At 40.6% G+C, this 15,243-nt stretch overlaps 2 protein-coding genes across 2 annotated transcripts; one reads left to right on the top strand and one right to left on the bottom strand.

Moving 5' to 3' along the window:
• The first annotated feature begins 573 nt into the window (after positions 1-573).
• Positions 574-1,501, top strand: LOC307003686 (uncharacterized protein). Its single transcript, XM_079622404.1, has 2 exons — positions 574-1,129; positions 1,223-1,501. Exons 1-2 carry the CDS (start codon positions 666-668, stop codon positions 1,404-1,406), a joined length of 648 nt encoding a protein of 215 aa, XP_079478530.1. The 5' UTR covers positions 574-665; the 3' UTR covers positions 1,407-1,501.
• Positions 1,502-1,880: 379 nt separating this feature from the next.
• Positions 1,881-5,275, bottom strand: LOC307004556 (uncharacterized protein; the record flags this gene model as incomplete). The annotated part of the gene is made up of 8 exons (XM_079623873.1): positions 1,881-2,261; positions 2,437-2,586; positions 2,693-2,924; positions 3,007-3,061; positions 3,141-3,207; positions 3,608-3,794; positions 3,889-4,554; positions 5,087-5,275. The coding sequence occupies 8 exons, from the start codon at positions 5,273-5,275 to the stop codon at positions 2,005-2,007; spliced, it is 1,803 nt and encodes a 600-aa protein (XP_079479999.1). The 3' UTR covers positions 1,881-2,004.
• Positions 5,276-15,243: the final 9,968 nt, after the last annotated feature.

The raw sequence follows: 15,243 nt of genomic DNA, 5'->3' as shown, positions 1-15,243 counted from the left end.
TTGTTTCCCCACATTTCTACACAATAAGTGGAATATGGCAAAACTAATGAACAATAGAGCATACGTAGAGACTTCTGATTTAAAACTTGCCTTGCTCTACCAATTATTGCTATACTCCTTAAAACCTTGCTCTTGCTCTTGAAACCTGACTAATGTGAGGTTTCCAGTTCACTTTATTGTCAATTATGACTCCTAAAAATGATATTTCATTAACCTTTTCAATGTTCACTCCATCCAGCATAATTTCAATTAGCAAATTATTTCGACCATTACCAAACATCATTAATTTTGTTTTCCTTAAAGGAACACTTCACCCATTTGCATTAGACTTTGTATCTTTAGAAACCCAGTCACATTTTCGAATGGTCATGGTTTATTCCCTTATTTTCCCCTGAGATGGGAGAAATAAGGATTTAAGTGTTCCACTTCCTGCTTTTTATGACGCAAAAATCGTCATTTTGCGCGTTAAAAAGCAGGAAGTCAAATTTCTTTGAATATGGGTAAGACTACAAACACTAGCTCATCATTTATCCAGGGGGTGGGACCCACTCACGTTACAGACCTATTACAGATCAGTGGGTGGGACTTCACTTGCAGATACAGAAAGCAATATCCGCCATCTTGTTTAGAAGCTAAGCTAACAAGCGCTGTGGAACTAGGAGGTTATGACGGAAGAAACAAAGCAGGACATGGATGAAGAGGATTTTGAAAGTCTGCTGCTCGAATCCGATGTTCGCGGTTATCTTTACGAGCCGCAATATAGTGAAGAGCAGCTGAGGCTGATGGAGGAACAGGAGGCGGCTTCTGCAGCCGAGGCAGAAGACCTGCCTGTCGTGGACGAGGAGCCCGGACTAACGTTAGATCGAGCTGGGGCGGACTGGTGGTGCCTGTGCTTTCACTGTGCACCTTCGGACACAGAGATAGAGTCCGTATGTTGCAATGAATTTCAAAGATGCCAATTTCTATTGGACGAAATCTCCGAAGCGGGCGAGAATGTATGCGTTGTGGACCATCCTAGTTTCGGACCGCATATGGACAGCGGCGTCCTGGAGACATACTTCAGAATTCCAAAAGTGAACTGGAAACGACAGCCGAAGCCTGCAGGGACAAACGGACGTCTGACAGTAAAGTGAGTGTTTATATTCTATTATACACTTATACAAACGTGGCACGCTAAGCACAAATACCATGCATCACTAACTGTGTGCTCAATGTCTTGTAGACAATATCGCCTAACAGCCTACCGACACTTTCTGGAGTGGGTCCTGCAAGGCGAGAGATTGGGCAGAGGCTGTCGTGTCGTTCTACCCGCTTGTGTCGTGCAGGCAATCCGACAGAAATATCCAGCTCCAGATGGCCAGTACTGCGGTCACCAAGAAGTTGAGGACGCTCAGGAGGAACTGTAATTTTTATTGTTTACATAATTATTTTTGTTGTTGTTATAATTTAAATAAATGGTTCTCATTCAAGTTGTTGTTTTCTTTATTAGTGTTACTCCAAGTGCATGTTAGATAAATAGTTACTGGACTGCCAACATTTCAACAGTGTTACTACTAACCTACTGTTACCTTACATGACAAAATATAGCAGAATAATGGTCATGCCTAAAAAAAAATATTATTATTTTGCAAATCTGAGTTACATTATAAGTTATTTCTAAAATAATTTCCCTCTCTATAATGTTGAACTTTGGTGTAGATAGAAAGGAGTGCAGAATTGAAAAAAACAATTTTATTCTCAAATGCAAGAATTGTTTCATGGGTATTCAAATTAAAATAACAATGGCATGAAACAAACAAGCTAATAACAATAGCAAAATAACAATGATAAAACAATAACAATAAAAATGACAAAACAATAGCAAATAACAATGGCAAAAAATAAACAAGCTGATAATTTATATATACATCAAATATTTACAGAATATAATAAGGCACAGCTGGTGTTGTCCCAGAAGAGTAGTGAGAGAGATGGAGATTGAGTTTGGTGCTATGTGAAGAGGTCTCAGAAGCGGCTTTTAAACAATGCTTTGGCAGTCTCTTTTGGTGGTTTCGGTACAGGGGCAATGTTGGGTGGCAAATCAGGTTGTGGCTGGATGAGTAAGGAGCTGGGGGTTTTGAACTTGATGCTCGGATTGAGTCTACTTTCCAGGACCCGCTCGATGAGATCTCCAACAAAGTTTCTTGTGTGTGGCGAGAAGACTTTTCTTAATATCCATTGCTTGGACTTCTTGCAGTACACTTGGTTGAAACGTGCTTCTCCTGTAAATGACAAGGAATATAATAACACAGAAAATATGAATGAAGATTTGATTGTAGTACACTTCTCTCCCCAATTAATTTATTACACCTTTCAGCAAAGTATGGCAATTTAGTTAGCTGTTAACATTCTAATTTAGGTTATTATACTATTTGAAGAGCGTACATGGTAACAAACCTGTCACAGTGGTGGCTTGTTTACTTTTCACTATATTTTCGTTATGGTCGAGGATGGCGAGGTGGGACCTCTCCCTCATTCCGTGGTATGAGAAGGCCTGCCGCTTGGGGAGGTATTTCAGCATAGCACTATGGAAGTTCTCCAGTGGCCCTGTGTGCAATTACAAATAAGAAAAGAGGATGGATAGGACTAATTACAACATGTTGATTTGGATAGAGAGAAACAAAAAAAATAGTAAAAATAGTTCTATTCTCACCAGTATGTTTGAAGAGTGCCATATGGTCGAGGTCATTCAAGAGCCTTTTGTCTAAGACCAGCGACGACAGGGCCTGAAATGCCACTGAGTCCTTCTCAATCCACATACGAATCCTCTGGTCCTGGGCGGTAAGAGGAGGATGGTCACATCGATGCTGTTTTCCGTCATTATCTTTCCACTCGTGTTCGTTGCAAACATGGTGTGTAATGCATTTCCACCGCTTTTTCAGTGCCTGTGTGAATACATTTTTTGTTATTTAATACTAATGCAAAATAGAAACACATTATACTTTATTGTAGTTTATGACCCCTTACCCCGATGTTCCCCTTACTTGTGGCACATGCATACCACATGTGGTTTACGACAGACCTGTGAAAGATATTGCATTTTGTAATTTCAAACCTTTTAAACCATTTGAACTTCTGCAAGATAACAAACCAACACTAACCTGGACCATGCGAGAAGTATTGCATTGTCCTTTTTTTTCCCTTTCTTCAGTATTTTATTCCGGAAACCTGTGGTTGTAAATGCAGCACAATTTTGGTCAAACACAGACATTTTCCATTTATTTCTGTATTGTCCACATTCACCCTCTCAAGAGGCATTTATATCCACCTTTTAGTTTGTTTATTTATTTTTTAACTTTTGTTAAACTATGTATATGATAATTGAGTTAACCTCACACCTCACCTAGCGGCAAACGTTTGCTGCCTTTAGCCAGTGTAGACGTGTGGATTGTTTGTTGTTTTGGTAGAATAAAAAACAAATCACACCTCTACAATGGCTGAGTTCAGCAAGGTTGCACAGATCTGGGAGGGGGTGAGTAGTGACACTACTGTATGTGGTGTCAATGGTGGTAGGTCCTGAGAAGTGTGGAGAATTTGGTGTTTACAAGGTTGGGAAAAAAATACATACCTTTGGCTGTGTGCCAGATGTCAAATTGGTGTTGAATATTAGGATATTGATCCTTCATTGTCTTCCTTATGGATGAGGAGCGGTCCGTAGTCATCACCTCCACGTCAAGACCCAAGTCCAGAAGCTCTGTCATTCCCCTTCTAAAACCCAGTGGCTCCATGGCTCCAGAGCTAGTGGCCTCTGTAGACTAAAGATTATAGTTTGAGAAGTTTGATGTTATCAAAGTTTACAACATATTAGCATTAATTTTCCATTTTTGTTATTCTGTATATGTATCTTACCTGCACCAGTTCTGTGTGTAGTATCTCCTTTGTATCGTCCAACATGAACGTGTAGTGACAGTATTTGGCATTGAAACCTGGCGAGTCACATCGGCCATCACCCGACAAGTGTGGCCTCTTCCCATCCTCCTGTTCCAAATAAACTCTTGCCAAGATTTCGTTTCTTCTGTCTTGATACAAGTTCTCAATAGCAGGGTGCAAATACGTGTTCTGTATGGCGTAAAATGTAGTCTGTCCAATCATTTGGACACCCATGGTCTTGCACCAGTCTGACAGTTCTGTGAATGTTCCACCTATAAACAGAATAGCTGCCGCAGAAAGTAGATTTACCTCCGGCATTCCTCTAAGGTCAGGTGAAGATGTCCAAGTCCCCGAATGGCCACCAAGACAAATCCATTTCACCTTCCTCTGTGCCCCAGAATCAAAGATGACCTTTGAAGATATTGTTTTCCCGCACATCTGGCAGAATCTGAAAAGTGACATGAGGCTGGATTCATTGACAATTATCTTCTTTTCACGCCAGTCCTTTACACCTTCTTCTTCTGATGATGATGACGATGATGTGGGGGGGATGGTTGCCTCAAGCTGATAGCTTTCGTCGATCGGCCAAACTCCAATGCTGCTGGCAGTTGTATTGAGGCCTCCAGGTGTACTTGGGCATGGTGACTGTAAAAACAAAAAAAAAAGTTTTATTTTCAATGTTAAATTACACTCATTTCAATTATACATTAGTTTCAGAATTCCGTTAAAGTATGCTATCCAAACTTACAACAACTGCTGTTTGTATAGGGGTAGGTTTGTTGACTGGTGTTGAGGTTAGAAGACATTGTTCATCATCTTCCGACGACGTCGACACCGAGGCAGCAGCAGACACTGTTCGAGTCTGAAATGCCATACGTTCCATAACGTTAAAAACATTATAACGTCAAACAAGCTTGGTTTACATCGATACAAGCAAAATTATATAGAACATTTCTGAAGCGTCTTTCTAACGTTACATTGCTAATTTTGCCTCTTCACTGTTGACGATTGGATTTTTAGTGATGACGACACATTACCACTAGCAAGAAAAACATGTGGAAGACGGCAGATTTACATTGTAAACAGCCAACGTATATACAACTAACTCATTTGTGATGCCCTACTTTACTGCAGACGACTGTATTTGTGTGATCAGAAATAGTCAAGCAACTCTTACCTCCAAGCGAATGCGTTTAGCGCTGCTAATGCCAGATGTTCCGGGCTGTTCATCGTCATCTTGAAGCGTAAACACCGACGGAATTGCGGTATCCAAAAGAACGACTTTCTTCATTCCCATGACATTTTTTTTGAAGTCTTCATTTTTGAAATGTAGACTGCAAATCTTCTGGTTTTTGAGGTTTTCCATGGCTGTGTCTTGCGAATACATTGGGTGGTTAATCGCTCTTAGCCACTGTTTGCATCGCTCAGCTTCTCTCGGTAGGAAATGAAAACTTACTTTTTGTCCTTTCCTTGTTCGGACTGAACATCCCGGTACCATGCAGTAATTAACCATTTTTCAATAAATAGTAACGAGGAGTATTTCGGCAACAAACTTGATATTTTCTCTGTGAAATGAATTTCAAACTCTGGCGGTAGCTATCCCTGTAGACGGAATGCTTTCTCTGAATCTGATAGGCGGATACCTCAATAGGCGTTGTTCTGGATTAGTGGGAGTGGCTTGCGGAGCTGTGCAAAATGGTGCATTGTGGGAGTTGTGGTTTTCCATACAAATTCGCCCGAAAATTACTTTCTGTCTTTACTCGGCCCAGAAGGCTCCAAATTCGAAATTTTTGGTATCGTTCGACTACATGTATGACCCACTTTCAATAAAGATTAATGTTCCCACGGGTGAAGTGTTCCTTTAAATTTAGTGATTGTTTGTATCAAACCATAACATAATCTTCTCTAATTCCTTATTTGTCTCCTGCACTAGCAACTGAAGATCACTGCCCTGAACAAAAGAGATTAGTGTCATCAGCAAACAACACTAATTTCAGTACTTCTGACACTTGGCATAAATCATTAATGTAAATAAGAAACAATTTAGGGCCTAACACCCCTGCCCCCAAGAAATTTCCATGCATTCAGAAAAATAATCTCCCAGTTTCACAAACTGCTTTCGCTGAGTCAAATAACTTTTTATCCAGTCTAATACCTTTCCTCGGATCCCATATCGTTTTAATTTTCCTAGCAAAATTTCATGATCGATGGTATCAAACGCCTTCTGTAGATCAATAAATATTCCAATAGTATACATTTTATTATCTACTGAACTTGATATTTCGTCTATAAAGTCTAACAATGCAAGTGATGTTGCCCTTTTTGCTCTAAATCCATACTGGCATTCATTAACTATATTATTTTTTTGTATGCTAAATATTAGCATGTATGTGTGATGTAGAAGCGGAGGCAGTTAGATCCATTTGCAGAAGTTTATTAATACAGGATACGAAAACGAGGAATGCTGACATAAACTCAGGCTGATGATAAACGGAAACTCAGGCAGACATCAGAGGAATACTCAGGCTGGCACTAATAGAAGGACAGTCCAATAATCAAAGTGAAACACAGGCAAAGGTCAGGGCAGGCGGCGAAGGTTCATGAAAACATCAGAGAGTCCAGGGTCGAGATCGAGGGTTCAGAGATAACAGGGAAACGCGTGACATCGGCAAATCAATACTTTACAGAGAACAAAAGAAAGAGCAGTCCATATAAAGGGAGGATAAGGATGAACAGGTGATAACGTTGAAGATGACAAGGGAATCCGGCAGGGCTGGACGGTGATGAGTGCTGAAAGGGGAGATGGGAGATGAAGTCTTAATACTCAGGAGAGAGGGATCGAATGACGCCAGAAGGAGGCGTTGTCGGGCGTTCTGTGACAGTATGTGGCAATCGGCCACGAGAGCCAATGGCATTTCATGATTAAACTGATGTAACGCTTCTTCAGGTGGAGATACTTGAATGTGTGCAAGATTGGAGCGTTACGGTGGATTGAGATAGTGATCAATTTAGGGTCTGTTACATAAACAACACAATCGTTTGGCCTCGGAAGATTCAAAATATTTGATGTTTGTTTATAAATGATTGTGTCTATACTTTTATCTGCTTGTTATGTGTTTAATTAATTAAATTAATGCCACAGTTAGAGCCAGTTTTTATCATTTGCGTCTGTTAGCCAAAGTCAAGCCATTTTTAAACAGGAATAGCTTTGAAACAATTATTCACGCTTTTATTTCAACACGACTTGACTATTGCAATTGCAATTGAAGAGACGACCCAACGCCGGCGATATGTTATGCCCTAAATTTATGATTAACTAACTGTATTTTTGTATGTACATTTATGAAATGCATTTTCTGTAAAGCTGCTTTGAAATAATATGTATTGTGAAAAGCGCTATACAAATAAATTTGAATTGAATTGAATTGCATTATATGTCGGGTTACCTCTCTCCTCCATCTCTCGTCTTCAGATGGTCCAAAACGCGGTTGCCCGTTTGCTCACTGGCAGCCGGAAACGAGATCACATCACCCCAATCCTACGTTCTCTGCATTGGTTACCAGTCCGATACAGAATTGATTTCAAAATTGTATTATTTGTTTATAAATCTCTTAGCAACCATGCCCCCAAATAGCTTTCTAACTAAATTATCACTCATAATCCATCCAGATCACTCAGATCAAGAGATCAACATCTCTTGACTGTTCCACGATCTCGCCTAAAACGCAGAGGTGATCGAGCTTTTGCAGTAGTCGGCCCTAAGTTGTGGAACACCCTTCCACTACATATTAAATCAGCTTCCACATTAGCTGAATTCAAATCTTTGCTGAAAACACATTTCTCTAGTGCGTTCAATGTACCTTAACTAGTATGTTTTTTGTCTTGTCTTTAGTTTTTTTTTTTTTCTTACTTTACTGTACAGCACTTTGGCCAACCAAGGTTGATTTTAAATGTGCTTTATAAATAAAATTTGATTTGATTTGATGTGTGTTATATTGAGAAATGGTTAGGTTTAGGGGTCGGGGTGCTTAAAAACATCTACACAACTGTCATAACCCAGAAAATCATGTCATGGCGACAAAATGATACCCCCAATATATAATTTCATGTCAATACAATTCCCATGCCCATTGCGTCTGTGTATTGATGCCAAAGGTTTCTAAATGAGAGCAATGGGCTACAGGCCGCGACACAATAAAGACACAATAAATAAAGTTTTTGGTATCAATCAATCAGCCTTACAACAGTCAAAAGGTGCACAAGGCGCTTTCCAGTAAAACATCAAAAGTCAACAATATATAAAAACAAAAATGTACGTAAAATAGCAGTCGAGTCGGAGGCTACGTATTAAAAGCTTGTCTGAATAGATGTGTTTTCAGCTGTGATTTAAAAACACTCAACACGGTGATGCCTCGTAGGTGTGCTTGAAGTGCGTTCCACAGCTTTGGGCCCTGGACGCTGTCTGTCTGTCTGTCGACAGCAACCTGGTGCCACTTCTCGTGGGCGTCAAGTCTGATCCTTGAGCCACACTCGACCGCAGATGGAGCAGGGAAAACCAGATACCAGGGGGGGTACCAGTTGCCCATTGGCGGGGCAGGCGGTGTGTAGTGTCACACGCATTTGTCTTGGACACGTGGTGATATCAGACACCTTGGGGATGAGAAGCCGTTGTCTTTTACCCTTTTTCCAGTTAACCAGGTGCAATCTCTCAAGAAATACATTTCTTATCAATCCTCATCAAAAAACCTAATGGCACCCTTTTCCAGGTAACCGACAAAGAATAAAGGCATCAGTATTTCGTCACCCAAGATCAATCATTGTCTTTTTTTATGGCTTTATTTGGCATTGAAAAGGTTCCAAGTAAATCTATCAATTCAATTCAATGTGACTAATGTTCAAATCACCTGCTTTTGCTGTTAGCCAGAGATTCCACAATTATTGCCCCTTGAGTTTCATAGGATCCATGATGAGTGTTGTCAGTAATTGAGGGGCTCAAGAACTTAATTCAGGGGGCGCTAGTGCGCATGCGTAGGATGTAGACGTGTTTAGCTTGTGCTCTCCACCGCAACTTATGCAAAATCACCGAACACCACGATAAAACCGTTCTAGAGCTTATATTTTTTTGCTCCCTCGCCTACCTCACCCGCCGAACTTCGTTAATCTGAAAATGTCGCGGCAAAGAAACCCTCCTGGGAAGTCCAAGACCATCGATGGATACATCAGCAGTGCTAATGCTAGCGGGGCTAGTGCTAACGAAAGCCGCTTTAACGAGCCCTCTGCTAAACCTCCGGCCACCACTTCAGATATTATGCCCATCGACAAAACCCACATGTACAAGGTGTGCAGGGAAATGTGCAAAGAAATGTCGGAGACGATTCTGGGGAGGCTCGATGAACGCTTTGATGCCTTTGACACCAAGTTTCAGGCTGTGCTCTCTGTGCAAACTGACCTGCAAAACCGCATGGTCAGTCAAGAGCAAACGGCCAGTGCACTTGAAGAGCGTGTGGAAGTGCTTGAAACCAAATGTGAAGACTTAACAAAGTACGCCAGTCAGCTTCAAGCCAAACTACTAGATTTAGAAGCACGGTCCCGCAGACACAATATCAAGATCGTTGGTATAAAAGAAGATTCAGAAGAAGGGAAACCAACTGATTTTGTTTCTAAACTTATTCCTGAACTGCTAGGTAAACAGCACTTTCCACATCCAGTGAAAGTTGATCGTGCGCATCGCTCTTTGCAGCCCAAATCAGCGACGGGCGGAAAGCCGCGCACCATCATGGCTCGCATTCATCATTTTCAGGTGAAAGAGCAGATTCTACGCCTCAGCAGGACGCAATCAATGGAGTACAAGGGGAACAAAGTTCTGATCTTCCCTGATTATACTAGTGAAGTGATGGACCAGCGCCGTGCCTTCCGAGACGTGATGAAAGCCCTGAGAGACGGAGGAGTTAAACATCATCTGCGCTACCCGGCCAGGCTTCATGTTTACTGGGATGAGAAGAGTATTCCGGAGGTTTTCAATGATCCAGCGGCAGCCGAAGCGGCTCGTTCACTGAAGGGTCGTAGCGCTTCGGCAGACGGTTAAAAGATGTGATGGCCATTTTTTATTTTTATTCTTTATTTTTCTATTCAAGGTGAGCGTGTTCGCTTTTCTGTGATAAATGCGCCACACTGTGGACCATTCTTCGAAATGTGCGTCAATAAGTAACTGGCAGGCATATGACAATTATTAATATATGGGCGCAGGACAATTTCCTTTTAAGGCGTATTTTACTTTGTTTTTCAAATGTGTTACTAGTTTTCAATTTTCAAGCTTATATTTACGTTGTGGTGGAGGGCGCTAACAGGGTCGGCCTACTATTTGTCCAGCAGCTCCTGTTTTGAACAAGAGGGGAAGATACGCATCAGGTTTGGGGGACGCGGAGGTGAGGGAGGGGGGGTGGTTGTGGGATTGTATTGTTGTTCTTGTTCGGCTCAGATGCACATGTTTTACTCACTTGCATTCGGTGTTACAACAGCATTTGTATTTTTTCGCATTTTTTCAAAATGACTCAGATACAAGGTAAAATGCATGTAGGAGGCAGAGATTTACAACTGATTTCATGGAACGTAAAAGGGCTTGGCAGTCCAGTCAAAAGGGGGAAAGTTTTTAAACACCTGAAATCTCTTTCTGCGGATATAATTTTTTTACAGGAGACCCATATCAAAGCAGCTATGCAACATAGGTTGAAATGTAATTGGGTATCTCAGATATATCAATCGCCATTCACCTCGCATGCCCGTGGTGTGGCAATATTGTTTCGAAAAAATATCCCATTCCAGGTAACCTCTGTTAACAATGACCCTCTTGGTAGATATTTGTTGGTCTCTGGTAAGATAAACTCGTTCTCATTAACCCTGCTTAATATATATGGTCCAAACACAGACGAGCCAAATTTTTTTAGAAAGGTTTTTGATCTGCTTCCAGACGATAGTGACTCAAACATAATAATAGCTGGGGATTTTAATTGCTATCTGGATCCTTTCTTAGACAGATTATCTACACGACCAGCACCTGAAATTGCATCTGTAAATCTTTTAAACAACCTCTTGAAAACTAGGAATCTAGTAGATATTTGGAGGATTCAGCATCCTACAAGCAAAGAATATTCATTCTATTCAAATGTTCACAAATCATACAGTAGGATTGACTATTTTTTGACTAGCTCTAACCTTATTTCTCAAATCACCGATTCCAAATACCATAATATTTTGATTTCTGACCACAGCCCCTTAGCAATATCATTAAATATTTCCCTCCCAAAACAGATTTATTCTTGGCACTTTAACCCACACCTTCTAAGTGATGACAACTTCGTTAAGAATACAACCTCTAAATTGAAAGATTTTATAGAATTGAATGATAATGGTGAAGTGTCTGACTTGACCCTTTGGGAAACATTAAAAGTCGTTTTGCATGGTGATATAATCTCCTACACCTCAGCCATTAAAAAGGAGAAAGAGAGGAGACTGCTTGAAATTAACAACGCTCTTCCTATTTTGGAAAGAACTTACCAAAATTCTAAATCACTGGATCACTATAAAGAGATATTGAAGCTTAAATATGAATACAATGATATTATGAGTGGCCAAGTTAAGAACTTACTTTTGAAATTGAAGCAGAAACACTTTGAGCTCGGGGATAAACCTGGTAAACTGTTAACACAACAACTTAAAAGTGCTCAGGCTTCAAGAGCAATCCGTGGTATTAATTCTAAAACAGGCATTCTTCTAACCAATCCTTAAACCATCGGTTTAGTGAATTCTATTCTGAGCTTTACTCCTCTAAACACAATGTCTCACAATCTAATCTGAATGATTTCTTTGACTCTATATCATTGCCCAAATTGAGTGATGCTGCTGCAAAATGTCTTGATTCAGACTTTACACTGCAGGAAGTCATAAATGCCATAAAGTCATTTCCATCAGGCAAGGCTGCTGGGCCTGATGGTTACTGCGCAGAATTCTATAAGAGATTTTGTGATATTCTTGCACCAATTATGCTCAGGATGATGCATAATTCTAAAAATAATGGAAAACTGCAGAATACCCTTTATGAAGCAAACATTTCTCTCATTTTAAAAAAAGACAGAGACGAAACTGACCCTGCAAGTTTTAGGCCAATTGCGCTTCAAAACTTTGATCGTAAAGTAATAACTAAAATCTTGGCTACTAGATTGAACAAATATCTGGCTTCTATCATCCATCCTGACCAGACAGGGTTTATTCCCGGCAGACTCTCCTTTTCTAATGTCAGGCGGCTGCTCAATACTATTTACTCTGATTTTAGTGGCACTAATGGAGCTTCTATTTTGTCACTTGACGCACACAAAGCTTTTGATCAGGTCGAGTGGCCTTATATGTTTGAGTCACTGCGCAGGTTCGGATTCGGGGATACTTTCATCTCTTGGGTGAAACTGATATATGCAAAACCGTGCTGTTCTGTTCTGACAAATGGTGATCGGTCAGCCCCTTTCTTTTTGCGAGTTGATTGAGTCTTTTGGTAAAATATCAGGGTACACAATCAACTGGTCAAAGAGTGAGCTTGTGCCTCTTTCCAGTGTTTATTCGCCAGGTTTTTTACAAAGTATCCCGTTCAAAATAGTTAATGATCATTTCACCTACCTTGGTTTGACTATACCTAAGGATCCAAAACTAATATTTAAATTAAATTTCGCAGAATTTATTTCAAAATTAAAACAGAATATTGAATGTTGGAAAATTCTTCCCATATCAATGATCGGACGCATAAACTCAATTAAAATGATCTCCCTTCCAAAATTTTTATACTTATGTCAAAATCTCCCCATCTATCTCACCGCAGCCTTTTTTAAGGACTTGGACTCAATTATCCTGTCCTATATTTGGAATGGTAAAAATGCCAGAATTTCAAAGGCACATTTGCAGAAGTCTAGATTGGAGGGAGGGTTGGACCTGCCTGTATTTAAACACTATTACTGGGCTGCCAATGTTAGGGCATTAATGTTCTGGCAACAGGGATCCTTGGAGAATCAGACGCTTACAACCCCTTTGTGGCTTAAGATGGAGGCCAACTGTGTAAATAATTCTTCATTGCCAGCTATGTTATTTTCCAAGTTTAAAAAGCCAGAGTCCTATAAGAATGTATGCTTTGTGGTAAAACAGTCAGTAAGAATTTTGAACCAGGTTAGGTGTTTTCTAAAGTTACCAAGTACATCAGTACAAACACCTATATGCTTTAACCATAGTTTTCTGCCTCCCTGGCATGACATATCGTATCTTGACTGGAGAAAGAAGGGCTTGATCTCAATTAATAATCTGTACATTGATGGTAAATTTGCATCATTTAATCAACTGAAAGGGCAATATAATCTCTCTAATTCCCATCTCTTTCGGTATTTGCAGGTTAGGCATTATACCCAATCAAGTATTGAAGATTTTCAAAATCTACCCCTGGAGCATGAAATTTATGATATTTGTAAGAGCCCTCCTTTCTCCAAGCGTCTCATTTCGAGAATTAGACGTCTGTTTGATGATTGTATTGCTGCGCACACTGTGAAAACTAGGGATACTTGGAAAGAAGAGTTAGGTGTGGAACTATCTGAATCCATGTGGAGCGCCTGCTTGTCTAATATTCATTCCTGCTCTATAAACAGCAGGCACCAATTAATTCAATTTAAGATTGTCCATCGCTTACATTATTCCAAAGTTAGATTACATAAAATATATCCATCAGTTTCCCCAGTGTGTGACAGGTGTAATATGTCAGAGGGTACACTATCCCATGCTTTTTGGTTCTGCCCTTCATTGGCAAACTTTTGGTCTAAAATATTTGACTGGTACTCTAAAGCATATCAGAGGCCTCTTCAGCCCGAGCCTGGACTTGCTATTTTTGGCTTCTCACAAATAACAAGGACAATTCCAACTATAATGCGACAACCATTGGAACTGGGATTGATAGTTGCCAAGAGACTGATATTGAAGGAATGGAAGTCTCCCTCTCCCCCCTCCTTTCAGGTATGGATCACCGATATGCTATCCATAATACAAATGGAAAAACTCCGCACTGGTCAACTGGAAACATTTTCCCGTTCTTGGAACCCGTTCCTAACTCATTTTGAAAAAGCTAAAATACAGTAAACTAATTGTGTTCCTGTATCAACAACCTTTCCTCCTACCGCTGTGTTAAATGTGACTGTAACAACTGGCAATATCTGCATCTGAGCCCTGTGTGTTTGTTTGTTTGTTTGTTTAATTTGAAAAATGTAAATAAATAAAATATTTCAAAAAAGAACTTAATTCAAGCTCTCAATGGAAGTCATTGATGTTTTTCGTGTCATTCTGTTTTTCCATACATTGTACAAAAAATTAAAGTAGGTTCAACTAATTATTATTTAGTAACTAGTTCCACGTATTTTTTACGTTCACTCAATTTCCCTCTTCAAAGTGTCACTTGAATTGTTATTTTTTAGTTGACCCAACATGTGCCCAGTGAGATATTCAGAAGCTGATATAGCTTCTGACATGTCATTGGTTGAAGTCAAGTGTGACTGATACGAGATTCTCGATGTGATGCGCAGGACGTGACTCCTTTCACCATATACTGACCGTCTCTGGCTCAGCAACCTGGTGCCACTTCTCGTGGGCGTCAAGTCTGATCCTTGAGCCGCACACTCGACCGCAGAGGGGAAACCAGATACCAGGGGGGTACCAGTTGCCCATTGGTGTCTCTTGATTCGCCTCTTGGATCGTCGGTCTTGGTTGGTTTGGTGTATTTGAGAGACAGCAGTGGCGCAGGTGACCTGCCAGGCTGATCTGTCGAGTGCCAATGATTCGAGCTGCGTGAGGGGGATGTTCGCTTTAAGAGGTCCCTGGTATAGTCCTTAAAACGCCGCTTTTGCCCTCCAGCGGAGCGCTTTGCGCCCGTTAGTTGACTATAGAGGACTTGGCGGGGCAGGCGGTGTTCAGGCATGCGTATGGTGTGGCCTATCCAACGCAGATGTTTTTTGGCCACAGCTCCCATACAGATTGAGTCAGTGTTGCTGAGGATGACTGTATGGGGGATTCGATCTTTCCAGGACAAGCTGAGGATCTTCTGTAGGCAGCGGATATGGAAGGCCTCTAGGTTGATGATGTGCTAGCGGTTAGGGTTAGGGTCACAAACAAAATATTTGGTTTTCACAAAACCAAAAGATTAAATAAAAACAGACATTCCTTTCCTGTCCTGTCTCCAGTTACTTTTAACAGCTCACACATTTAACAGTGAAACAATTTAAGGATGCTCAGGGATAAACAATGAAGGAATGTTCCGTAACT

Source organism: Phoxinus phoxinus (genome assembly GCF_949152265.1).
Source record: "Phoxinus phoxinus genome assembly, chromosome: 9".
NCBI lineage: Eukaryota > Metazoa > Chordata > Actinopteri > Cypriniformes > Leuciscidae > Phoxinus > Phoxinus phoxinus.
The sequence above is the reverse complement of the archived record's forward strand: the minus strand, read 5'-3'. Positions and strand labels throughout refer to the sequence as shown.

Excerpts from the sequence above, each read along its gene's own strand:
- LOC307003686 (XM_079622404.1), top strand. The coding sequence starts at position 666 with ATGACGGAAGAAACAAAGCAGGACATGGATGAAGAGGATTTTGAAAGT. Across the intron at positions 1,130-1,222 it reads AACGGACGTCTGACAGTAAA|ACAATATCGCCTAACAGCCT; the intron begins GTGAGTGTTTAT and ends AATGTCTTGTAG.